The sequence below is a fragment of the Silurus aristotelis genome, assembly GCF_946808225.1.
Source record: "Silurus aristotelis genome assembly, chromosome: 25".
NCBI lineage: Eukaryota > Metazoa > Chordata > Actinopteri > Siluriformes > Siluridae > Silurus > Silurus aristotelis.
This window is the reverse complement of record NC_139598.1, coordinates 3213327-3239659: the sequence shown is the minus strand read 5'-3', so window position 1 is coordinate 3239659 and position 26333 is coordinate 3213327. Positions and strand designations below refer to the sequence as shown.

Below are 26333 nucleotides of genomic sequence, written 5' to 3'. Positions count from 1 at the left end.
TTCTTACGATTTTTCAAATCGACTGACCTTTATTTCTTAAAGTAATGATAGTCTGTCTCTTCTCTTTACTTAACCGAGTGTTTTTTATGTCATAAGATGTATTTGTACAGTAGTTGTAGTAGCACTAATAGGGCTATCGACTCTGTACTCATTCTTTCTTCCGCACTAGACAACTGAAGGTCTAAAGCACATTAAGAAGGCAAGAAATATCAGATAAGCCCTTGACATAGCACAGCTGTGAACTGAAAACCATTCCAGGTGACTACCTTGTGAATCAGATAAGAGAATGTCATGAGTTTGCTGAATTGTCTACAAAGCTAAATGTAGCTACTTTGGACAATTTAAAATCTAAAACACAATATGGGTTGTTTAATACAGTACATCTACTGCCTATTCCATACGTGTTCTTTTATAGTTTAGATGTCTTTGGTATAAATGTTGAACATAATAATAATAATAATAAAAAAAGAAAATCTACTAAAGAAAAGCTGTGAAAACTTTAGACTGGTAATGGTACTGGTCATAGTAGCCTTTTTGAAAACTTTAAAATAATCAGTTTATGATTGTTTCTCCAAATCATAAGGAATTATCAAACCTTTTTGGCCAAATGTTTGTGGACACATCTCATTCCAGATTTATTTAATTTTTACTGTTATAATAAGCTTTCCACTACGTTTCGGATCTGGAATTTATATTTCACAAAAATCCAGGTTTTCACAAACCTTTGTCCATTATCTGTATCAACCAGTAAAAATTAAAGTTAATTCCACTTAAGATTCATAATCTAATAACACAAAAATCATTCTCTATTTTAATCCGATGAAAACATAAACCTCGATGATGGAATCCCTTCAATCTGGCAACCCCGGCGGGAGCGTTGCGAAGCTGCCTTCGCATGAAGAGGAAGTGATTGGAGCTCAGGGATCAGATGGGCTTTCTTGGCCGTGGATTTTAAAGAGACCTGACTTATTGGAAAAAAATTATATATATATTATATATATACACTGTATATATAAATGTACATACGCTGCTTAAAAGTTTAGTTTTCAAGCTCATATAATATAAATTTAAAAACAACAACAAAAAAACAGGTATATGTAATGTATAAAAAATTTAAGAGCTCAGTGACAATTCTCAGCATAAGAAAGAGCAAATTAGACAAAGAGCATGTACTGAAGTGATAATAGTTTATTACTTTATATTGTATCAGTGGTGAAGAAGTAGAGTTCTGATGCTATGTGAGAAAGACGAGCTTTGTGCTGATACTGAATAAATATAAACTTTGTTATTTATCCTGTGGACACTTTGCAATTAATTTCCACTACTGCAGATGTTCATCCGGCAGCTGGCAGGGTTTCTGCAACCTAGATGATTTCACCTCGCAACTCATTTACATTTATAAAAACATCCTTATATAAAAAAAAATTACAGACCACAATCCCATCATTCTGTTAACCAGACAATATTTCTGTAAAGAGTTAGAAAAAAAAAAAAAAAAAAAATCCCCACCCACTCTTTTTAGTGTAAACATATGACAATAGTTTTGTCTGCAAGGTTTGTGATAACGCACTTGTTTTGACAGCTTACGCAAAGACTCGTACAGCAAACGCTAAACAGGAACATAAAAAAAATGCTCAAATATATCGTGAAGTTTTCAGTTCAGAAGTCAGTCAGAGGTAAACAAGTTTTCAGAATGAAGGACTTTGCAGTTTGAGCTTTTTCATTAAAGCGAGGGTGGTGAATGAACGTTTGTAGCTGCTATAACATAAGTGATCACAAAAAAAAAAAATCTCAGCTTTTCCACTACAGTAACTATAAATAAGTGTGAAATATATTGTTTAATAAGTTAAAACTATTGTAATCATTGGCAAACTGCTGTGGTATGTAGTATAGTGTAATGGGAAAAAGTCTATTTTAAGGTGGTAGGAGTTGATTCTTTTCCCGTAACAGCGAAATAGACACCTGGCACCTTTTTAAATTTCTGAAAGTACCGTATTTTCCGGACTAAGCTGCTACTTTTTCCCCCACGCTTTGAATCCCACGGCTTAAACAATGAAGCGCCTAATTAATGGATTTTTCCTGGGTTTTTCCCGGTTTCACAAGCTTCAAGCCAAAAAAAACGAGCCCCAGAACATTAGACCAATGAAATTGCCGAACAGGTCAAGATGAACCAATGAAAATCTTTATATGAAATCAGATGCGCTCCCACTGAATCGGGCCGCACCACATAATAAATATGGATGCGGTTCCTCTGACGTTTGACCTGCCGCTCACTCGGACTGTCTACAGGAAATGTGAATCATTCGCCACGTTGAAAACAACCGGGCATGAAAACACACTTCACCTGTGTTCTGAGCTGCACGGCATCGGGAGAAAAGCTTTACCGATGGTGATTTTTAAACGCACGACGATTCCAAAAGAAAAACTCCAGAGCGAAATAGTTGTAGAAGGAAGGAGGAAGACAGTGAACAATGACTTTCTTGGTAGGCTACTGTTTAGATACAAGCCGTGTAACAGACACTGTCTTTCATTAAAGCCTGTGTAAAGTTCATTAGTTCAGTGTAGACACCTGCAGCTTATTTATGTTCAAAATAAAAATCTTTGTCAAATTCAGTGCGTGCGGCTTATATTTGGGTGCGTTTAATAGTCCGGAAATTACGGTACAAAAAACTCCCCACTGGATTTAAAACACCGTCATATTGTGCTAAAACCCACTTTTACGGCATCTGAGGTCTCGTCATTTGAAAACATGTGAACGTATTACATCCATTCTGAACCGGCATGATCTTCTTGAAATATATAAAAACTCCATACAAAACCAAAACAGGGCCACATAAAATAGCTCTCATACATTCATATAGGTCATTTTGGAAAATAAAAATAAACTGCTTTAAAAAAAAACAACAACCCCACAACAGTTAAACAGTATACAGAATACAGTACAAGAGTAATACATTTACAGATCGAAGAGGTTCATGTCACCTGACTTGAAAGAAACAATCTTTATGGACAAGAAAAGAAGATCAGTGAGGCTCGGGTCCAGCTTCAATAACAAGTGGACAGAAAAAAGCAAGAGGAAATCTCGCTAAAGTGGTCTCAGCTGTATCGACTGCTACGACTTCTATGCCTTGATGAACTGCGACTGTAGGAACGATATGATCTGAGGGAGGGGGGGGGAGAAAATATGAGTACATTTTATACTTCTTTAATACACCGCAAATACAAACGGAACGAATTCTGTTTAAACTCCTCACCTGGACCTGCGATCATAACTAACACTTCGTCTGTGTCGCCTTCTTCTGCTATGACTGCTCCTACGGCTTGAGCAGCTGTCATAAGTGTACGATCTGTTGGGGGACGAGGTAAAAAAATATTTATTTTTATGTATTTTTATGTATAAGCGACCAAAAACATTATAAACAACCTTTCTGTCGACTTCCTTCAAGTTTCTGTAAATGCTAAAGTAGACAAGCTCATAAATATGACTTAACAACAATAAATACTACAGTTTAACCAATGAGAAGAAAAAACGAACCTTGACCTATGACGTCCTCTGGACCAACTTCTGGAACGACTTCGACTGTATGTGCGACTGAAAAAAAACCCCACAACAAACATATCAAACCGAAAATGGGTACCAATAGATGGTCAAGTTTGATGACCAGGGAGAAAAATCACTTTACACTTTACAGAATTTTACAACAAACAATAGCCACGTTTACATGTACACTTTTTTTTTTTTTTTTTTTTTAAACCCGAAATACTCGTTGGAGTGTTTACAAGACTTTATCTAATCCGATATGGTGTTTACACGTGCCGACACTTTCGATCGGAATGACTTTGTGGAATGCGCACGTTAGCCTAAGTCCCGTTTGCCGACTTTTATTCCTGTCAACATGGAGTTCTAAGATCTCTTATGCTCGCTATTTTTAAGTTAAGTGTCTGAATCAAGCAACAGCATGAATTTGTAGGGACGTTATTGCTGGAAGGTATGAGGAACAAAACGGGTGTGGAAGCTGAGCTTTTTGGTGGCGGTGCATCTCTAAGGAGCTCAATACCGACCCTTGTGGGAAATCAATTCGGTGTTAAGAAAAGCACAGGAAAAAAAAAGGTAGTTTATATCTTCTGCAAGGGACTGCAGGTTTTCTATTTCTAAATGATACTTCATTTCTTCAAGCCATAACGAGTCATGTGTAACATTTCAGGTCTTGGGATAATTAGAACATAACAGGATCTGTCAGAAGAATTGATAGATATTGCCTACTCTCCTTGTACCCCAGGATGTGAGAGACATGATTGGATAACTTGATATATGCGCTGATGTATCTCTTTATGATGAATTCAATGCGTCATTATTATAATTAAACAACACGGAAGACCTTCTTCTTCACCGCTGTGTGAAATAAAGGCCATATACGCAAAACATCGGGATGCACAACCGGTATATATAAGGCTAAGAAAATGCAAACACGCATTTGAGGTTAAACTTCCCAACACCATTCACACTCACCTGCGATAGCTATGGGAACTACTAGTTAGAGATCTTGAACGTTCTCTACTGTAGCTCCGTCTGCTTCTACTTCGACTGTAGCTCCTGTGGACCAGGATGGGGAAAATTCATTTTATTTTTTCCAAAAAAACAAAAAACAAAAAACGATTAATGCTAGAAACACAGAGTGAATGTTTAACATGCTGTATTATTCAAATTATAATCTGCATGTAAATTTAAGTACCTCGAAGAAAAGCTAGAGCTTCTGGACCTGCTCCTGGAGTAGGTGTATGACCGAGACCTGTCTCTATGTCGGACCCTGGAACTGGACACCGAGCGAGACTTGCTTTGCGAGTTCTTCTGGGATTCGGCCTGCTCTCCGGTTGCAGCAGGTAAATCCTCTTCACTGGAACTGTCCTGGTTTCTGGGACGCTGGTTTAGCCGAGCTGTCTTCCGCACCTCGTCAAACAGGGATCCCGGTCGCACCCTGTTTTTGCTTTTGATCTTAATCTTGAGGCCTTGAACTTTACCTTCTTCCAGTTCTTGTGCTCTGTTCAATTTGATTTCCAGAGGTGTTGCACTGACCGCTGACACGACAGTCATACCTTTCAAAGGTTTCCATTTGGGATCGCCTGGTACCCCAACACCTCCAGGTGCGGTTTCCTCAGCTTGGTTGGCAGGAGTTAAGAAAGATGGACCTGATTCTGAGGCCTTTTGATCCACCTGAGGTAGCAGAAGTTGTTCGCCGTTCTTGACAATATCTTTTTTTGCTGAACGGTCAATTACACCAGGTTCAGGTGGTTCAGTGTTGGTGTCTGCGTTGTGCTCTGGAGTACATATTTCCATATCGTCTTGTTCTTTTGCTTTGTCTTTGGCATGTATCACATTAACACTTGACTGTTGTTTTTTTGCTGGACTTTTCTTTGCTGCTTCGCTATTCAGCTTTAATTGCTGTTTTTTCCCCAAGTTTGTCGACTCATCACCACTTTTGGAGATCTCTGTGGCTGAGCAACTTTCTTGTGATGAATCACAAATTATTTGGGAGAAGTTCTTGCTTTCAGCACGTTGAGATTTCAGCTTTGTGCCCTTTACCAGTTCTGAAAATCCTTCATTTCTAGCAATTTGCTGTGCAGGATCAGTATTTTTTCCTTGAGCAAGTGAATCATCCTCCTCACCTTCATCACCAAACTCAAGTGGAGGCTGCCAATGAAATGTCTCCTTGGGTTTCTGGTGTTTCTTCTTAGACCTTTTTGTTTTTGACTTCTCTCTTTTTGAGCCAGCGCGGTCAGAATTTCTCCTCTTATGCTTGTGTTTACGCTTGGCCTTCTTGCTTTTGGGCTTTTCGCTTTTTTTGCAATCACCGGAATCGTTTTTAAATTCTTCTGAATCCTTGGAGAGATGGTCTGGTTTACTGGAGAGCCTAGAAAGTTCTTGACTTTCAGATTCTGAACTGGCTTCCCCCTCTTCCTTTTCTGATGAAGCTTTATTTTCACTTTGGACATTCTTCACTCCTGGCACTTCAGACTCACTTTCGGAGTCCCAGCAATGAGACGAAATCTTTTTGATTTCAGAAAGTTCACTCTCCCCTTTAACAGAAATTCGAGGTGGTTTACTTTCATCAGCAGACGCCAGCTTAGTGAAATGTTCGCCATCACTTTCCCATCCAGATCCAGATTTACCACTGGTGCCAGCCACTACTGCAGCATTGTTAGTTTTCAGTTTCTTTTCTGTCTTGTTCTGAAAATCAGGCACAGCATCAAGTGCAACCTGATCCCTTAAAATAATGCGTTTCTCAATAGGACCATGTGTGGAGTCAGTTTCATCATCTGAATGGGAGGCAGATGCATCTTCTTTGACAGGGATACATATCACATTCTTGGTCCTCTTATGGTCCCTTCGGTGAGCACTACGATGTTTTTCTTTTCTTTCTGAGGATGTTCTTCTATATGAATAATAAGAGCCTGACCTGCTAGAGGAAGTAGCCGAGGAAGACCTGCTGTACTGACCAGGTGACACGGACTGATAACTAGTGCGGCTTCTGCTTCTTGAATGGCTGGAATATCGGCTCCTAGACGAACCTTTTCGGAGGCCTTCAGTTCGCTTGGTTTTTCCACTGTACTGGCTGCTACTGCTGAGGCCCTTATGATTATTTGATTCCTCAAATTGGCCCTGAACATTTGATGTTTCCAGTGGCATGACTGGAGTTCGACATATAAGAGCGTGAGAGGGCGAGTCTTTCTTTGCTTTTATCTCCTGGATGCGAACATAAGATGGCTTCCAAGGCTTTTGTCCTGGTTTCCATCGAGAAGGTGGTGGGCTGTCACTCAAAGGAAGCACTGGGACACTTTCACTAGATGGAGGCGCTTTGGGTTCTACAGCTTGAGCAGTGGTGGATACAGGATTCTTAACCTTCTGTGCACTGCCCTCGGAAAGCTTTGATGCCTTTTTTTTTCTGTAATATGGGGACTGTGACTTGTACCTGGACCTAGATCTGGTTGTAGATCTTGTCCTGTATCTAGATCTGGAGTGGGAATTAGACCTAGATAGTGTAATAGAACGCCTGGACTCACTTGACCTTGAGTAGGACCTAAACCTACTGCCAGATCTAGAACGACTTGTGGAATAGGATCCATCTCTTGACATAGAGTAAGATCTTGACTCTCTTGATGAAGAGGATGTGGATCTCCTCCGGTCTGACCTTGACCTATATGACCTGCGTGAGTGGTGTGGAGAAGAATGGGTGCAAGAGCATGAATAAGATCTCCTCTCAGGCTGGTTGGAGAGTTTTGATCTTTTGCTGGATGACATGGACACCTCTCCTTCTGAAAGCGAGGCCTCTATGTATTTGTTTTTCTTTTGCTTTTTTGCATGTTTCCGTTTCTTTGCTTTCTTCTTGCGTTTGGCCTTTTTCTTTTCTTTCCCGTGATAGTGATGCTGACTGGAGTGATCAGAGACCCGATCTGAAGAGCATTCTCGGGACCTTGACATGGGGCTGCCACTTCTGTCATCCAATCTGTTAAACCATTCAACGTGGTTTCATCATTAGTGTCTGTTTACCCATTAAACAAGTTCATGTGTTTGTCATATTAGTGGTGAACTAATCCAATTCCAATCACTAAACCAACACCCGAGATAACTCCAACTTATATATTAAGAGAAAATGCTAGCCAGGCTGTACAGAATAACATTTTTGTTCTACTGTATACCAAAACATTGGGCAATAGCTTGACTTTTCATTTAGCATGTGAAAAAGATGTGTTATTGCTTATTGCAGCTAGTAATGCTAGCTAACACATTTTGCTTAGCCAAAATGGAATTTGTTTTAGCATGTCTTAATGAATTTGCATATGAACTCTTGTTGGAAAAATGAACTACTTACCATCTAAATAAAACCAAGTACACTAATGAGAACAAACATAATTGGTGGTAAATATATAAATATATATATAAAAAAAATGCAGTAATTTGCAATACTGCAATACTTCTCTATAAAATAAGGTCTTACCTTTCTCCTTTGCTCCATCTCGCTACGCTAGGAGGCTGGTACATCTTCGTTCTTTGCATCTCCTCTTTCCAGTGTGGAGGAGTCTCACTGCTTCCTCTTTCCTCCTCAGACTCAGAACGAGATAGCGAACGAGTAGGGGTATGGTATCTCTGCAGTAAGGAATGATACTAGTTTTATTCTTTATTCTCTCAGTACAGCAGAAAAGGCTTCAATTACCAAAACTAGGATCAGTAATAAATATCCCTTTGCTCTTGTAGATTGTAAAAGTATCTACATATTGGTAGAAACTCAACGATCCCAGTTCCTAGTTTCTCTGCAGAATATCTGTATGCATTACACACAACTGTTCGACTTCACAGTTCGTACCATTGTGCCACGGCCTTTGAGTTTCCGCCCAGATTTTGTGACAGCTGGCTTGGGGTCATTCAGCACTTTGGCTGTGTCCTGTACAGTGCTAAAAAGAGGCAAGTAGATAAACAGAACTTTTAGAACAGGGAAAACTTTTAAATATCAGACAGTCAGCATTTGTTTTGACAGTTGTTCAAATTAAGATCATCTCTGCTCCACCGTAACTGCTATTATAGACTGTAACTCAGCTATATGGCCTATCTGTCATAATTAGAGTTAGCCTAAATTACTTTCAAGTAAACTAGTAGCAAAAAATAATTGTCTTGGAACCAAAGACTGAACAAACAGGACTCAATGAGTCATGTGGGTTTATTCTCATTAGATTTAGATTTCTTTTTTTTTTTACAGGTTTTAAACTACTTTTGTCACATTTTCGACCTCTGGTAGTGTATTTAAATGGTCACTGAACACCATGATCTGTTTACCAGATAGCAGAAATGGTCTAGCCCATACCACCCATGTTTAACATATTTATGCACCTCACTTTGTCTTTTTACTGCCTTCATGTAAGTTTAAAATTGTACTGAACAGACGTACACATTTGTTATCTCTTCCTGTGCTGGCAGGTCTCTGCGGAGCAGGAAGCGGTTCTCTGGCACAGGAGGGATCTCCTCTGGGCGCACCATAGGCTTCTCCCTCTTTACATTATGTTCTTTCTGTAGATTCTGGTCCTCTACCTTTTCCTGCTCCGAGGTTCTGCAGAAAAGCCTGGAATTAGTCACCACTAAGACGGACAAATGCTACATTCTGAACATAACAGACGATGTGGACAATGCATAGAAATTTACTACATAGTTAGCACAAAGTGCTAGAGCTGATCACCCACCCCACTTCAACAACTGATTTCTCATGGTGTCTCTCTCTCCTCGAGAATTCTTTTCTTCTCCTCTTTGAACGCTTGCTCTTCGCTGTCGTCTTTTTACGCCGGCGTGAATACTGTTCATTCGATTCTTCTCCAGACTCCAAAGAGGAGAGCGGTGACTCCGAAGAGCTCTGAGAGTCATCTTCAGAATAGAAGGTTTTCCTCTTCCTTCCTTCAAGTACTTCAAAACAGCGAGAAACAGCCAGATTTTACACACAAGCAAATGTTTTCATTTAATTCTTGTTAATCAGATATAACGAACGCAATTAGAGTACACAAAATTCACGGTTCGGTTCAATTTCGGTGCGGTTAGAAGGAAAAAATGCATAAAATTGTTTGTCGTTTATGATTATTAACATGTAAACACATGTTTACATTAAAAAAACAAAACAAAGAAAAAAAACCATTTTTAAATAAAATGCCTGCTTGGTTTAAATACAAAAGGAAAAAAAAATATATGAGATGGTCGTATCATTTAATTTTGTTGTATTTATTCACCACACCTTAAAGGCCGGTCCGTCAAAATATTGTCTGACATCAAACCGGTCTGTGGCGCAAAAAAGTGAATTAACTGAATTGCCTTTGAAGAGAAATTCTTGAAGCTGGACATAAAATGCAAAAGAATATCGCTAGAGTGTCATAAAATCGACGTCTTTGTGATTTTTGCCCCCTAGTTAAAAAAGTGTCGTGTTCGAGGGATGAAATTACCATCTTTAGCAGATTTTGTAATCAGCTGCCCGCAGTCAATCACTCTGACATCAGCGTAGGGTCTGCTGGCAGTGTCGGTCTTCAGCCCCTCGATTTTCTTTATCACTTCGAAACCAGAGATGACCAACCCGAACACGACATGAACGCTGCATTCAAACATGTGAAAGGTGCATGAGAAGGCAGACTACATCCTGGACCACACGTTATCATAGGCCATGCCATGAAAAACATATTAGAGAACGAGAAACCTACCCATCCAGATGTGGCGCCGTCTTCGTAGTTCTGTTCGAGGTACAAAGGCATCCACAGCAGATCAGCCGACACATGTAAAGAAAGGGACAGAGAATGGAGGGCGATTTAAAACTCGCAGTCTCACATGCGGTCAAATCAAGTGGAAAATTGGCTTCACACACAACAGGCATAAAAAACAAGTCTCTTTCAACATAATTTATGATAAGGTAGATTCACATCAGTAATAATCAGTGCCAGTGATCTCAGTCTTAACAGATTAATAGCATCACTGCTTTCAGAGGTCTCTTAAATACTGAACTACTAAAAAAAAAAAAAAGACCAACTTGCACAAAATATACAGTTCACAAACTTAAATACAGACCACTTTTTAAAAAATAAATAAAAATGTATAAGTCGCAAAGTCTAGCTACAACAATCAGAAATAGTCAGGAGAGAGAAGCACAGCCTTGGAGAGACACATTACCTTGGTAGAGCAGGATGCTAGAGTTTCTGCAAATTTTACACAAAAACGGCAAGAGAAAAATTGTAATACATTTGTAGGCAAAAAAGGAGTCCAAGTTTTCTTTGTAATATATTTCTACATGTACACTGAGAAGGGAAAGAAGAGATGAGCGTGTTGAGGCACCTGCATCACACATAAATACCGTATGCAGTGTCTCCGATTTAAATGATTGGGTGGGAGGGAGCAAAAAGACAAGATCTTTGGATACACTGATGCTTGAGGAAAGCAAGATTACAGAAATGAATGGTGGAAAAACTACAAACAGCTTCTTACAGCTGTCATATTATAGTTAATTAAAAGCAAAAAAAAAAAAAAAAGAAGTGGATCCTGGTTAGATGAAACCGTGTGTGAGATAATGGAATGATAATGGTGTTATTATGAAACACTACACTTTAAGACAGTAAAAGTAAATCAGGTAAAAGTGGAGTTTTCCATATTCAGTAAATTCAATAATTCACACAGATAAAAAAAAAAAAGTGGCATTTAATTTTGACCAGTGGTGTGAAATGGCAAGCAGACAACCTGGTGATGCACATTCATATGAATGATGTTTGAACCTCACACACACACACTCTCTCCCCTCCAACAGATTTAACTGTACTCACATGAAAAACTGGGAGCCGTTGGTGTTCTTGCCTCGGTTGGCCATTGACAAGAGGAAGGCTCTGTCGTGTTTGAGAATAAAGTTCTCATCTGTTGGAAAGAGACACGGACACAAAGAACAAACTGAGTGCTGGCCATCTGTTACGTGACATGCGATGAAGAGGAAAGAGATTTAAAGAGCTGGCTTTCCTCTGCAGTCCCCATTTCAATCACTGGCTAAGGATCTGCATAAGTGCGACTAATTATGAATCCTGAATTATAATTTCCTGACTTGTTATAGGAGGTAATGTGCAGACCTGCACAGTGCCAGGGTGCCTGGACTTACATTGTCATTAGGCAGAAAATATCATGTGTTAATAAACATAAAACATTTTGATTTAACAGAAATTGAGGACTCTACATAAACATGCCTCTTACAAACATCTCCAAGAAGAAAGAAATTCCTTAAGCTAAATTAATTGAGGCGTGGCTTACAAGGAGTTCACATAAAAAAAAAAAAACTGTCGGCCATTCTATAGTCATATGATTGGCCGGGGAAAAAAAAAATAGAGAGAGAATTATAAGTCATTAATAACAATTTTAAGTAACAGATCCCAGTGTGAAAATGTAGAGCTTCTACACAAAATACATCAAATGTACAGGTGTGGATATGAATTTTATACCATATACAGAAATAAAGTTCTTTTCAAAACTGCTGCCACAAAGCAAACTCGAGTGTCTCAACCCCACTGAACACCTTTGAGATGAATTCGAATGCTGACTGCACCCCTGACCTCCTCACCTAGCATCGATGACTGACCTCACTAACTCTCGTGACTAAATGACAACCACGGCCCGAAATCGAGTGGAAATTTTTTTTTTCTGAAACCTGAAGGTTATTATAACAGCAAAAATGGAAGAAGGTCTAGAATGGAATTTTCCACAAGCACATGATTGTGACGTTCTTGTGTTTTTGGCCATAGAGTGTAAATCCAAGTGTTGATTATTATTATAGCATAATTATATTATTGTAATCAATTGATTGTTTTTTAATCGTAGACAAACTCTACCAGAGATCTTGACCTGCTGATGAGTTTGTGAGGGAGGATAACTTCTATCCTAATACAAGATATAATGATCTTATGATAAACGAATAATAAAATAAATAACCTGAGGCTAGACTATCAGACTATAAGGGGAAGACCAATTATATCTAAAACAAAATAATTAAAATTATTTCTCCAACTACATTTTTTTTTAAAAAGTGATGTTTCATCGTTGTTTCCAGAATGATTCAAGAAGGAGACTGTACTGAATTGTTCGTAACAGAACTATCCTTGTGTTCAGGAAAGAGCAAGCAAAACAGTGAAATCCAATCAAATTCGAGACCCAGATGTTCACAAGCACATTGCAGACACTAAAACACTCGGTCATGTTATGCACACAAGGTGGGGGACAGTGTTTAGATTTGTGTTACTGCACTGTGCACATCGCTTACCTTTTCATTTTGCAAAAGACCACAATCTCTACAAATAAAAGAATACGTTTAAATATTTAGGCACGTAGATTCTGGATTGTTCAATAAAGAAATAGCTCTAACCTCCATGCTGAGTCTGAAACAAACCGCTAAAAATAACAGGAAGGAAAAAAACAAACAAAAACAAAAAAAACAAGTAGGAAGTCTGTACAATAAAGAAGGACATCAAAACAATAAAAGCGTAGAAATAAATAAAAATATTGCCCAGTTATCCATGCGTGAACTGCTCATGCAACTTTCTGGTTATGGAGTAATTAAATAAAGAAGGCTTTATAGCTGTTCACCTTGAAAGTAGCCTCCGAATATGGACTCTCCTCCTCTTCCATTGCCTGTGTTAGGAAAAAAATAACATATCAAACATATGTACTTAAAAATAATAAATAAATAAATAAATAAATAAATTCACAAACATAGATTCAAAGTATTAAATATCCACCCCTCTTTGAACTTGTTTGTAGTGATAAATCCAGATGTGAAATGGACCTTATTGGATTAATAAAACGTATGAGCAAAAATATTGGGTCTTTGCTACTGTCTAATCGCCCTGAAGTGACACAGCGAAACACCACAATTAGAAGTTTGTGAAAATCCCTGCTATTAGAGGAATCCCACATGTGCCTAATCTAAAATTTAAACCAATTATTTTGGTGCTCATGACTTTGACACATCGTTATGAGCTGTGATACAGAGCAGACGTTATCTTGGCTCATCTGTGATTCGATTAAAAGATACAATATACGGACAAAAAGTATTGAGACCTCTGACTTTCCCAGCCACGTGTGTCTCTTTCCTAAATCGTGACTCCAAAAATGGAGGCCCAAACCTGTTCCAGAATGCAGCATACCTTCAATGAAATCTCCTCCTTGAATCATGAAGTTCTTAACTACTCGATGGAATACAGAACCTTTATAGCACAATTTTTTCCCTGTGGTTTTACCAACGCCCTTTTCACCTGTGAGGAAAACAAAAGGTTGACATTCGTGAAAACACTCGACGATCCCTAAACACACACACACACACACACACACACACACACACACACACACACACACACACACACACACACACACACACGATGCATCTCAGATCATATCAGCAGAGATACTGATGCTATTTTTAGAAGGCAGTTTCTTTGCCTTCTTCAAAGAAAATAAAAGATCTGTGTATTCAATCTGCAGCTGTATTTGGAATTCCGACCCACACATTAACTCAGTATAAACACCATCTGGTCATAATCCAATTTGTTACCTGATAAGTAGATAATAATTAAACCAGAACATCAGGATATTGCACAGATATCAAACACAGTCTCTGCTCATAACACACGTAAAGTAGGAAAATTCCTGTGGTTTGTTTATCCTGCTGTGCAAAGCCTGAAACAAAAAGTTACTCATGCACAGAAAGGGTTTTTTTTTTTTTTTTTTTTTTTTTTTACAATTCACAAAGCAGTATTTAAAGCCAGTAATCCAGTTATAACAAAACTCCAAAGAAGCCATTAAGAGCAGGACTGAAATGCTATTACAAGTCTGAAAAAAAAAAAGAATGCTTGCTGGATCTTGTGGTTTCTTGGGTTCATCAGAAACACGGACATTTTTGAAAGATTTCTGGATAACATTAGAACTTCAGGACTACATCAACTTTATAGTCCAACAATATCTTTTTTACTCACCGGTACAGAGACAGAGGAAATTTTTGCTTGTCTTGGGACAAACATCGGAGAACAGTTGAAAGACAATGCGTCCAACTGTAACAACAGAGAAACCGTTATTTACACACATTCTGAACATATAAAACACCTTTATTATTTATCACGACAAACGTTTCAGGCTTATAACTAACCCCTACAGATAATATTATTCAAAGCAGTGTCTCGATTATTTACAGAAAATAAATAATCAGCTGCTTTTTCTAATAAAGAAATATGCTTAGTATCGAACGCTGTTAAAACGGCAGTAGGATATTATTGATAAAGACGTAACGTTGACGCTCCGTAGCAGTACAGTTACAGCTCTCAGATTTTACAGATTTAAATATCTATACAATTTCCAACTTTAATAAACGGTTACCATTCGCTCTATAAGTTTACTACAGAGGGTCGAAACAATGCTTTTTTTTTTTTATTATTTGTTTTATTTTCTTTTTAAATGCAATCAACACAAAGTCAGGAAAAATAGATGCAACTTTAATAAGCGTCTTAAAAATAACACTGAGCACAAATACGCTCATCGTGCGATAATCGCCCTGAAGTGACAAAACGAACCAGCGCAAGCAGCAGCTCAGCGAAAATCCCTGCTATTAGACGAATGGCACAGGTGTCTAATCCGAAAATTAGACCAATTATGCATGCTTTTGACTTTGACACAAAGTGCATCATTATGAGGGAGCTGCGGTAGAGAGCGGACGTTCATTTGCGAGATGCCTCGGCACATGCAACCTTAAACATACACTGTATGGACAAAAGGATTGGGACACCTGACTTTTCCAGCCATACTACAATTGCACAGGACGTCTTTGGATGTGGGAGCATTGAAATTTCCATTCGATTGAACTTTAAAACCCAAAATTGTTCCAGCATAAGAACAAAGCCAGATCTCCTGCTAAAGAGCTCTGACCTCAACCCCAAATGCTGACTGCACACCCCAGGCCTCCTCACTGAAGCTGAATAAATCTCAAATCTCCACAAGCAGAGTCCAATATCTAGTGGAACATCTTCCAAGAATAGTGAAGGATATTATAAGAGCAAATTGGGACTGAATGTTGAAAGAGATGTTTAAAAAGAGCACACAAATCTTATTTATTTAAAAAAAAAAAAAAAAAAAAAAAAAACTCAGGTGTTTACTTTGTGGATCAGCTAAATTCCTTTTCCCACCGGGTGTGTGGAAGGGTTTGACAACGACTACAAATGTCTTCAGGTAAAGAGAATACTTTCTCTCACACACACACTACAGACAATCGTTTTACATAAAACTAAATCATCGTTATGAAGAATTGTTGATTAATGATGTTACAATATGCTGATATTATAATATAAGATTTTGTCATAAAGCCCTTCTTCGACGTTAATAAAGCGCAGTAAGTTCTTACCTGGTTCTCTGTTGATTTCTACATCAAAGTAGCACTGAGGCCGATCTTTCACCCCCATTCTGAACCAAGCAGTTGGCTATCAGGCTGAAGCAAAAAAATAAATGAATGAATGATTTTTTTTTTTTTCTAAGTACCAAATGACTGTTAATTTCCGATCTAAAAGCGTGTGTCCGATCTACAAGCGAAACAAAGTGCGGAGTGTGCCTGCAGGAAGCAATGGAAATAATAAAGATTGGCATCAGGGATGTTTTCCTGTATGAAAAAGGTGCAATGCAAATCCTCAACACCCATCAGTCCGGCTCGAGTGTTCTCAGATAGACACATGATCTTCAACCATTTACACTGAGCAAAAAAATAAAAAAGTCCCACTCCGAGCAATCCACGTCAAACTAAACTGATAGGTAGAAAAACGAGTTTGTTAGGCTTTCAGAACGTTGTCAGGCGTTCATAAACATTCCCTCGATCTCGCAGCAAAAATACATTCTTCAAAACACACACAAACACTTGATACACACAGCAGGGTCAAATGTTCGGTGCCAATCTGAAGAGAGATGAGGCATGCAAGCAATCCTGTGCGTGTGTGTGTGTGTGTGTGTGTGCCCAACTACACACTAAAGCTATCATTAGAGATAACGCGACAGGTGTTTGCTTCACGTCAGCTCTTCAGATTTTCATACCGGGTTTCTGTCCAAATAGGATCTCTGCTGCTCACCAGCTGCTGCGGTGAGCAGGACATGAAATCCAGTTCGGAAAACGCCAGGTGGAACACCGGGGGCATGAGGGTGCGTGTGGGAATTCACATTAACACGTCAGTAAGACAGGATGCACTTTGGGACATCAAACTTTGCAAGACTTTTAGTGAGATTAAAGCTGTGGAATTCTCGAATCTGAAATGTTAGAAAGTTTTTCCTATCTAGCACGAAGGACCATATAAGGATTTTTACTATCTGGTGTGCGCTGATCAGGGGATTGTACTCACCCCAGCGTGTCAGTAAAAACATGGTACAGGATTCAGAACACTCAACTTTACTGGGTATAGAATAGATGGTATATGGGGTGATTCCTGCTATCTTCTGTTAGTTGCTGTTCGGTAGGTTGCGTGATGCAGAATGTATGCGTGAAAAGTCCACTGCTGAATGATCAGTGCTGAGTGACAGGTTGCACGGTGTCGAATGGCCACTAATCAATGATGACTGCTTAGTAGTACGTATATGTGCTGCTGCTCGGTGTTCTGGCCTTTTTACTTTAGGTGGAGGACGGTGCACTGTGATGTCACGGGTAGCTCGTCATTGTTTGGTAAACTGTATGTCTGCCTCTAATGGTGAAACGTGGAAATACAACTGAATAGGAATCCTTTCTTATGCATAGCATATATGCTCCTAAATCTTAGTTAAAAGTCTGTCGCTTTGATCTTGGTGTCGTTTTCTTCCGTTATTCCAGTGAATTCTCATCTTCCACATTTAGAAAAGAAAAGAATAAATGTGAGAGCAGGCAGAGAGCAGAGCTGTATACAAGTGTACAGAGATCTGATTTTATTTCAGAAAGATAATCATCTTCAACATGGTGGGTGTCAAACAAACTTTTATAGAAGTCTATAAGAAATTCTTCAGGACAGGAAAATGTTCATATTGCTATTTCTCAGCAACAAGCTGCATTTTTTTGAAAGTAAAGAACAAAGATGCTGGTGAGGGAATGATGTTTATAGCTCCTATAATGACTGAGAGAATAGAAACCAATGCAGAATGGGGACATTCCACAGCATTAATTAGCTGTAACACGCATCATTCGTTTATTAAGTGTAGTCTGTGTTTAAAACGCTGTAGTGTAAGAGCAGGGTGACGACCTTTTTGCTTTGTATTACGCCACACGGTTGTTCATTATTCTTCCATTACTGCATACCAGGGTGTGTTTTAATCGTTACTAGTTAAAAAAAACCTGCTGAGACACAGGAAAACCTTCCCATTCAATAATGGTGTGAGGGTGTTTAAAAGCGCCAGCAGCACTCAGCAGGTCAGACTCTTATCTCAATAATCAGGTCAGCATCGGTATAATCAGATTAACATGACTGGTTCATGAAGCCCTAATAGCATTATATGATGCAGATTGGCGAAACGAAAGTCGTTTTCTACGACCGGAACGAGCTCAGAATGCCGATTCTCTCGGAGAAAAGTAAAAGAGGAATGCAGATACGTTGGCATGACGGCGTGCCGCTTCATGCCGAATCTGCTAAAACAACATGATCACAGGAAGAGATGATGCATGCGGTCCAGCTGCAGGAATCCTAAACTTATTCTAAAGGCTTTCAGGTGGACATATGAGGAAGAACATGTATCATCAAAAACTATTCAGATTTAAATGTAATTCCTGCCAAAACAAGCGGCTTGCATGAAGTTTAATTACAGCCAGGATGTTGCGTCTACAATTAGGCTTCCAGCATCAAATTATAGCGTGGAGAATCTAGTGAAGACATGGGGGAAAAAAAATTATATTGTCTAAAGGAAAAAAGTGAACAATCTGATGAGATCTGCTACCTTTTAAAAAGCCCTACTGCATCTAATTAATTAGTACTCTTCCATAGCCATGTGTGTATATACACACACACACACACACACACACACACACACACACACACACAAGTTATCGAAATGTTTCGTGACCGGCTATGTTTACAAGAATGTACTTTATTTATTCACGTTTTCACACGTTCTCCTTCAAAACAGTGCCTTTGCACAGCAATACAGCGCTCCCCAGAGTTCCTGCCACATCTGGCGCATTGCGTGGGGGCATAATGTGAGATCGTGTTGTTTCCGGTGAGAAACTCACGTGTGAGGAAAGTTCTGTGACAGGGTGTGCGAATAGCACCAGAGAATAGCACCAGTTGCTGGTGTTGATATACACAGTACAATGTCTTTACACACACTGACTTATAAAAGTCGGTGCTGCCTGCGACTATGCGTGCAGCGCAGTGCTGCCATCTGTTGGCGGGTTACAAAACTAGTCTCGAAACGGTTTGATGCCACCTCGTTTAATGTTCTATAATAAGTGTATTAATGCTGTTCGATGTGTTATTTATTTATTTATTATTATTATTATTATTAGTTGAGGTTCCAGACTTGGAGCTTAAACCTGAAGCTGAGGAACACACAGGAACTCATCAGCTCAAAGCCCTGAGATCCCACTGAACCTTTTCTGTAGGTGGAACATTTCAGAAAAAGGAATTTAAACCTCTATAGATCTTATAGACACATACATTAATGAAGACTTGTGAAACATGTGTATGATCTACAGATTCATGGTGGACAGGAGCCGTTAGAGGAACTCAGCTCTGACCTGCAGGTGACGGACACGGACTTCCACCCTAATTTCCGGCGCTCATTTCTCCTGATTTGGGTTTTTAGATGAAACTTTTTGATAGTGTTTAACAAATATAAAAACTCATAATTATATCTGTCGAGTTTTTGTTATTAAATCTGTTTTGGTGCAGCGAAAAGACGGAGTTATCACTACTCCAGGAGCGAGCTGCCCAGGACATCACAATAAGACCGATTTTCACCTTTTGCAACTATAATACAATACATTAATACTGCTTTATCCATATATTTATTTGGTTTTATCCTCATTTAGAATGTAAGAATTTTATCTACGGTGAGTTTCCTTTCGCTTTAATTAGCCGTTAGCACAGCTAGCAACATTTCACATTCTGCATTCTTCACCTTTATTCTCAATGTTCTGGGTTAATTATAATGGCAAAAAAATATTATTCGTATCGTTATTAATCACGATTAAATAATGTGTGATGTAACACCAGAAAATCCTCTCTGTCTTACCTGAGGAGCGACGCGAGCTGCAGCAGCTCTGTTCCGTTCCGTTCTGTTCTGTTGTGTTCTGTTGTTGTACCGCATGTCGCCACTCGAGGGCGCAGTTTCCCAATCTAATTACACCACATGCTGTATAATCCAGAGACAAACGCAGGGTTTCATTTCTAATACATTCCACTCAAATAGTATTTTTTTAATAGTTAAATTTAATGTGATCATATTTTTTTAAATAAATGATTAAGAAAAAAATTTGTTTGTAGGATAAAACATTACAGGGTTAATTTTTTTAATATTATTATTTTTTAACTTTGTGTTGAAATGATATTTTTATTCATTTTTTGTTTTAAATACTGCCCCCTTTATTGAAGTAATAATAATAATAATAATAATAATAATAATAATAATAATAATAATAATAATAAATAAATAAATAAAAAAGTTTGTCCCGCCCGCTCGATATAAAAACGGCGTCACAACCCAGCTAAAAAAATCACAATGAGTTAGTGTTTATAATTATATATTGTTCTATATAATGTTTTGTTTACATTTAAAAAATATTTTTATGATGTTTCAAATGTTTTAAAAACTCACGCTATCTTCATGTTCAGCCTTGTCTTAAAATACAAAATAAAAAAAGTAAACGCTTTTCTTGACATGTCTTTATATATATTATATTTATTTACTTTTATTTATTTTTTTTTTTTTATCTTTAACGTCATAATAAAAATACTTACTTCTCACGCCTTATATGCGCCTTTTATATTAAAATTGGCAAAACATCTTCCGTCCTAACAGGAAGTTACAAAGTGTTAAGTTTCAATCCCCTTCCTACTCCCTCAATAAGAGCCCTTTGTATGCCGTGTATAATAACGGCTGTTGCACCCTGCAGTGTAGTGCACTTATATTTAATATCGAGTTATTTGGGATACGGCGTGTGTTTGTTCAAGTTTCTCCCCACAACGCAGAGAGAAATACAAAAAAAGCTGGTGGTTGTCAAAGAGCAGACATGTTACACTGTATAACATAAAAAAACGAATTATCAACATCTTAAAACTAACCCATACAACATTCTGCAGCATTGTATTTTTATTATTATGATTATTGTCATGCTAAAGGAGTGAAATAAATGCCTAAGGTAAGAGACACTAAGCTTTATCCATGCACCTGATACCTAAGATGCAGGTTGATCTATTTGTATTCATATAAATTAATACACATCTGTAACTGTCTAAATACGTGAGTGAGAAATCATTATAAATAAAATACAACTAGAAATAATTCAACAGTAAAACAATGACATATGGCAGCATTTTAACAAATATTATAGTCTGTCATGTGTTATCAGACTTTCTCTATATTCTACATGTACTGTTCCCTAATGTAAATGTATTAGTTTTATGTTTTAATAGGAATAATAAAAAATCCCTTGCAGTGCTTCGTTTGTGTATCCTGTTTTGCACAAGCGTTTGTGCGGCTGTCTAAGATCTCGCGATATTTGATAATGGTGCACAGTAAGTATCGCGATATTTCGTTTAGCGGCTGAGTTGAACGAGAGAAAGAATAAGAAACAGCACTTGTTTTCTTTAATATTCTTACATTATTCTTGTAATTATTAAAAGAAACATGTAAGCAATTGGGAGATACACGATTCTGATTTCAGAATTAATTTATTTATTGACCAATTTATTATTAATGTATTTATATGGTTAATTAACTATAGAAGCAGCTTCTCATATCACAGGTTCATATTAATGTTTATATTAAAGTTTCTCTAGTGACAACTCATTCACAGGGACATGACGGAGAGACGTAGACGACGTCTTTTCTTTTTTAAAGAAGGAGTCTCCAAAAGCCATCAAACTTTCCATTAAGGACTGAAGGCATTCAGGATTTTCAGTATCATAACAAGCTGTGTCGTTTTGTCCTTTTAACTTCATTCGAAAAGTAAAAAAGCGGAAATGGTGACGGAATGATGGTTTATACCTGCTACACCGATCAGGCATAACATGACATTATAAAATTATAAGCGGTGAAGTGAAGAACACTGATTATCTAATCATCATGGCACCTGTTAGTGGGTGAATATATTTAATATGCAGCAAGTCTTCAAAGTCAGAAGTCAGAAGCAGGAAAAATGGGCGAGCGTAAGGATTTAAGCAAATTGAACAAACTGTGACGTCTAGACGACTGAGTCAGAGCATCTCCAGAACTGCAGCTCTTGTGTGATGTTCCTGGTCTGCAGTGGTCAGAATCTATAAAAAGTCCTCCAAGGAAGGAACAGTGGTAAACCGGGGTCAGGGTCGTGGGCGGCCGAGGCTCATTGATGCACGTGGGGAGTGAAGGCTGGTCCGTGTGGTCCGATCCAACAGACAAGTTAATGCTGTTTATGGTCGACGGGTCAGAACTGTTTTGCCAGGTGGTCATTATGTTATGCCTGATCTGTGTATAATGTAATAACGTTCCACAACGTTGAACGTAACCATAAAATGTGACACAAGACGAATAAAAGACTACAGTATGTATTGTTATTAGGGAATAATCTTAAATCTAATGATTGATGTTTTTCCTGCTATCGCTCTGTTTATCAGGATGAGTCTTGCAGCAGGTGTGTGTGAACGAGCATGTCACTGATCGTCTTTGTGTTGGTGGCGAGACTCAGGGATGGACTCCCTCTGTCCGCCTCCACCGACTTCCAGCACAGCAGAGAGCTGCAGGAGAGAAAGCAGCAGATCCGCACAATATCAAAATCGCTGAGCTCGCTTCCTGAGAGAGGGATCATCACAGGCCATGAGCTCTATATCTAGTGAGGACTAAATAGACTATTTTTTAAGAGTATAAAAAAAATGGATATCAATATAGTAATGCAGTGTATAATAATAATAATTAAAAAAACTGAAATTTTTGTTCAAACAGTTTGTGCATGTGTGTTGTAGCTTCTTCACGTCAGATGACGTGGCCTACCTGAGTGTGTGTTTGTGCAGTGTATCTGCTGCTGTGGCATTCAGCTTCCTGGAAGATCTTCGCTGGCAGTTCACATCCACCTTCGACGGTTTAGCGGTGGCCCAGGCGTGCCGACCATATCCTTTCCTGGACTTTGGTTAGTGTAAAGATGCATGCTCAGGAGAAAACATCTGCCCCACATGAAGCGTTTTTATAAAATACCCTTATTTAAGCAAAGCTGAACATATTTCAAATGAAATACCTTCTCATTATACAACCATTAGTGAACAATATAAAATTTGTCTGGTTAAAATATTATTGTCAGGTGATGAAGTCTTATGTCTTTGTGTACAATGTTTTTATTTTTATTTTTTCTTGCTCAGACGGCGTGATTCAGAAGCTACAGCAGCACTATAACCAGAGTGGAGGTCCTGCTCTTGGAGTTACTCTGACCACAGTGCAGGAGGAGCTCAGCCTCAGTCCTCCCCACGTCCTCACCATGGATGGGATACAGCTCGGGAACGGAGTCGCGAACGGCCACGCTGAGCAGACCGCCTCGTCAGGTTCGCCTCGCGTTGTTACATTTTCCCCAGCAAATAACGATGACGTAGGGAACCAATGATCACTATGTCTGTTCATAAAAATAGAGATATAATTGAAGCACATTGTAAACAAAAAAAATAATAATCTAGTCCATCATTGTATCGAGCAGCCACAAAGAAGAGTAAACTCCTGTGGAAAAAAAATGAACTGTTAAAAAACCTCTAACACTGGAGACTCCTTCCATTAATGCAAAAAAAAAAAAAATAAAAGCTGCACAACTCCTCGATTTTGAAGTTTTGCTGAATAAAATGTTACTATAGAATCAGTATTACAACAAGCAAATCAATAGCATCCTTGTAGTTGTACTACAGCAAACTATTTACATCATGTCTGAAATGTGATACACCACAGGTCAGACGCAGAGGCTGGAGCCGGTGTCCGCTCCTGGAATCCTCTCACTCACCCTCAACATCATGTGTGCTGCTCTCAATCTAATCCGGGGCATTCACCTCATCGAGTATACCTTTAAGGTAAACAACTATTTTACCTCTCACACCTCATAGAGTTATCGAAGCTCCATACACGAATTAGGACAAACTTTGTTACATGCGCGCCACATTATTAACATCACAGGACAAATAACGGCGACAGCAAGTGAAGATATCCAGAATCTAGTCACATCTTGTATCTTGTAAGATTGAAATAAATGAAATGTAATATTTTGGGTTCTATTGGGTTGGTGTATTTTTTTTTTTTTGTAATCAAAGTTTAACCTATTTTTATAATCCCAGTTTTCTTAAAAAGGGCATCATTATACATTCATTATTGAACACAATATAAAATGTATATATATGCTCTGGTCAAACTGTGATTATAATTGTTCTGCAATCTACAATATCCAGAATCTAGTAACATTTATCCTATTGTGTCTTTGTAGAAACAAAAACACAAAAATAAAATTTAAGCTTAAAATAAGGAAATGTTTAATTAATTATTTATTATGTTAATTAATAAGTTTAATCATTTTGATTTGTGATAGAAGAGTATCTGTGAGAGTAAAAGGGAAAATTTATAGGACTGTGGTGAGACCTGAGATGTTGTCTGGTTTAGAGACAGTGGCATTGAGTAAAAGACATGAGGTGGAGCTGGAGGTAGCAGAGCTGAAGATGTTGAGGTTTTCATTGGGAGTGACGACGATGGACAGGATTAGGAATGAGTTTATTAGAGGGACAGCGCATGTAGGACGTTTTGGAGATGAGGTGAGAGAGGCGATGGGTTGGAAATGTGCAGAGGAGGGACATGGGGTATATCAGTAGAAGAATGCTGAGGATGGAGCCACCAGGAAGAAGGAAAAGACCAAAGAAGGGGTTCATGGACGTGGTGAGGGAAGACATGCAGGTAGTTGGTTTAAAAGAGGCAGATGTAGAGGACAGGGGGGTATGGAGACGGATGATCTGCTGTGGTGCCCCCTAATGGGAGAGGCTGAAAGAAGAAAAATAATCTTATATTTGATGTATAAAAATGTTATAAAAATAGAGAAAACTAGATAAACAACTACGTTCTGGGTATTTTCACTTCACACATACTGTATTTTATTTTCTCAATCTTCACGTAATGTTAGAATAAAAATAAAACATAGGACAAAAAAAAAAAAAGTGATTTTAATTGAGCTGATTTGTGACAGTGTCCATCGTTAAATCGCAATACAAATAAAATAGAACTAATCAAATAAAATACATTTGAACTGAACAAGTTTCAATGTTTTTTCGCAGGATGATTTCGACGGATTATGGAATGTCGTGGCATTTCTCGTGGCGTTCGTGTGCTGCGTTTGCCAGGTATCTCGCTTTAGATTTCTGTGTTTAAAAAGTAAGAAATCGGTGGAGTAGCGTTTTAAAATCAGACACACGTTTTTTCTCTATTACACAGTGCCAGCTTTATTTATTCCACTCGTCCCGGAAGAAGATTAAGTCATTAACACTCCTCACCGTGATCGTTCTCTGTAACGGATTCCTGTTTGGCCTGAGGAACATATGGCAGCTGGCCTTCCACATGTCTGTGGCCTTCATCTCAACCCTCCTCATCCTCAACCGCAAGCTACAGGACAGGAGCTTGGACTGTGCCGTGTGAGCTTAAACACACACACACAAACGCACACACTGGTGTCTTCAGCTGTTTCTGAAAATACAATACACAGGTAGGACATGACACATGATTGACTCAGCAAAATGCTCCGTTTTCAACAGACGACCAAATTCCACTGACCTTGATGAACAGTGGGACAGTTTTATCGTTTTTGTATATTTAAATGATTTACAGATGCTATTAGTTTGTATCAGTTGTTTTAAATCACACAAATTATTTTTAAGGGTTTTTTTTTTTTCTCACTCTTCACATATCGCTATACTTGTGTAGAACACATTCTGAATGTAATAAGGTTCAGAGATTATTAAAAGGGACTTTAAGGACAAACTATGGTCCATTGTAGGGGTTGTGTAAAATGATTAGAGAAATAATCCAAAAGAAAAATGTTGGATGTCATTTTTGTGTCAGGTATTTAATTACTTTTGTATTATAAAAGATCTAGCTGTGTCTAGTTTGGCTTTTGGATTAAGGTTAAGCTAAATTCATTGGGCCTGTCATCACAGATTGTCCAAATTCCCATTGACATATTACAATGTAAAAAAAAAAAAGGTTTGCACTAATTAATTGTTTACAAAGAAATTTGTAAAAATGGCGTTTCTTTAGGTGTAATGATAAGATAATAGGCTGATGTTGTAGCTGGCGGTATAAGTGGTATGTTTAATGTTGACTAAAGGTTTTCATTGCTACCGTATTTTCTGGAATCTACAGCAAGTTGGTTTTCCTCTCCTTATCCAACCCAACCTCCAAAAAGTATAAAATGCTATAATCCTGGCATTACCCAGTCGTCTTCTTCTAATTATTACGATAGTAACACGGAAACCAAAGGTCCAGGTGAGAGGATCTGGAGATCTTTGCAAGCCTCTAAGCCGAAGTGTACAACTAAACTCTGTATGTTCTTTAGAGAGCGAACATTCGACTGGAGTGATATCTATCATGGAATGACCTTCATAGTCACCGT

At 38.3% G+C, this 26333-nt stretch overlaps 2 protein-coding genes and 1 long non-coding RNA gene across 9 annotated transcripts; 2 read left to right on the top strand and 1 right to left on the bottom strand.

Moving 5' to 3' along the window:
- Window positions 1-1168: 1168 nt before the first annotated feature.
- Window positions 1169-19831, bottom strand: nktr (natural killer cell triggering receptor). Of its 6 annotated transcripts, XM_083530135.1 has the most exons (17): window positions 19757-19831; window positions 15930-16013; window positions 14515-14589; window positions 13690-13797; window positions 13130-13174; window positions 11332-11419; window positions 10225-10254; window positions 9973-10118; window positions 9229-9445; window positions 8940-9098; window positions 8361-8448; window positions 7995-8143; window positions 4734-7502; window positions 4511-4594; window positions 3536-3592; window positions 3255-3347; window positions 1169-3160 (listed from the first exon to the last, which is right to left on the bottom strand). In XM_083530135.1, exons 2-17 carry the CDS (start codon window positions 15985-15987, stop codon window positions 3097-3099), a joined length of 4230 nt encoding a protein of 1409 aa, XP_083386261.1. In that variant the 5' UTR covers window positions 15988-16013; window positions 19757-19831; the 3' UTR covers window positions 1169-3096. The 6 variants fall into 6 exon arrangements, with proteins under 6 accessions (XP_083386261.1, XP_083386262.1, XP_083386265.1 ...); XM_083530136.1 differs by lacking the exons at window positions 14515-14589; window positions 15930-16013; window positions 19757-19831 and adding an exon at window positions 13878-13941 and having other exon boundaries at window positions 13690-13845; XM_083530139.1 differs by lacking the exons at window positions 14515-14589; window positions 15930-16013; window positions 19757-19831 and adding an exon at window positions 12807-12834 and having other exon boundaries at window positions 13690-13736.
- On the top strand, window positions 12577-13005 carry LOC310719937. The gene is made up of 2 exons (XR_014531611.1): window positions 12577-12616; window positions 12656-13005. It is a non-coding gene; the product is annotated as an uncharacterized lncRNA (long non-coding RNA).
- An 838-nt stretch (window positions 19832-20669) lies between the features above and the next one.
- sec22c (SEC22 homolog C, vesicle trafficking protein) lies at window positions 20670-25759 on the top strand. Of its 2 annotated transcripts, XM_083529661.1 has the most exons (8): window positions 20670-20882; window positions 21990-22144; window positions 22336-22550; window positions 22681-22844; window positions 23071-23250; window positions 23642-23760; window positions 25003-25068; window positions 25160-25759. In XM_083529661.1, exons 3-8 carry the CDS (start codon window positions 22369-22371, stop codon window positions 25358-25360), a joined length of 912 nt encoding a protein of 303 aa, XP_083385787.1. In that variant the 5' UTR covers window positions 20670-20882; window positions 21990-22144; window positions 22336-22368; the 3' UTR covers window positions 25361-25759. The 2 variants fall into 2 exon arrangements, with proteins under 2 accessions (XP_083385787.1, XP_083385786.1); XM_083529660.1 differs by lacking the exon at window positions 21990-22144 and having other exon boundaries at window positions 20672-20882.
- The last annotated feature ends 574 nt before the right edge of the window (window positions 25760-26333 follow it).

What these genes read in the sequence shown, in the direction of transcription:
- nktr (XM_083530135.1), bottom strand. Translation starts at nt 15,987, where the DNA reads ATGGGGGTGAAAGATCGGCCTCAGTGCTACTTTGATGTAGAAATCAAC. An exon ending in ACGGCGCCACATCTGGATGG is followed by an intron (nt 10,119 to 10,224) that starts GTAGGTTTCTCG and finishes GTTTGAATGCAG; the next exon opens with CGTTCATGTCGTGTTCGGGT. An exon ending in AGCTCTAGCTTTTCTTCGAG is followed by an intron (nt 4,595 to 4,733) that starts GTACTTAAATTT and finishes CCTGGTCCACAG; the next exon opens with GAGCTACAGTCGAAGTAGAA.
- sec22c (XM_083529661.1), top strand. Translation starts at nt 22,369, where the DNA reads ATGTCACTGATCGTCTTTGTGTTGGTGGCGAGACTCAGGGATGGACTC. An exon ending in ATATCCTTTCCTGGACTTTG is followed by an intron (nt 22,845 to 23,070) that starts GTTAGTGTAAAG and finishes TTTCTTGCTCAG; the next exon opens with ACGGCGTGATTCAGAAGCTA. An exon ending in TCGTGTGCTGCGTTTGCCAG is followed by an intron (nt 25,069 to 25,159) that starts GTATCTCGCTTT and finishes TCTATTACACAG; the next exon opens with TGCCAGCTTTATTTATTCCA.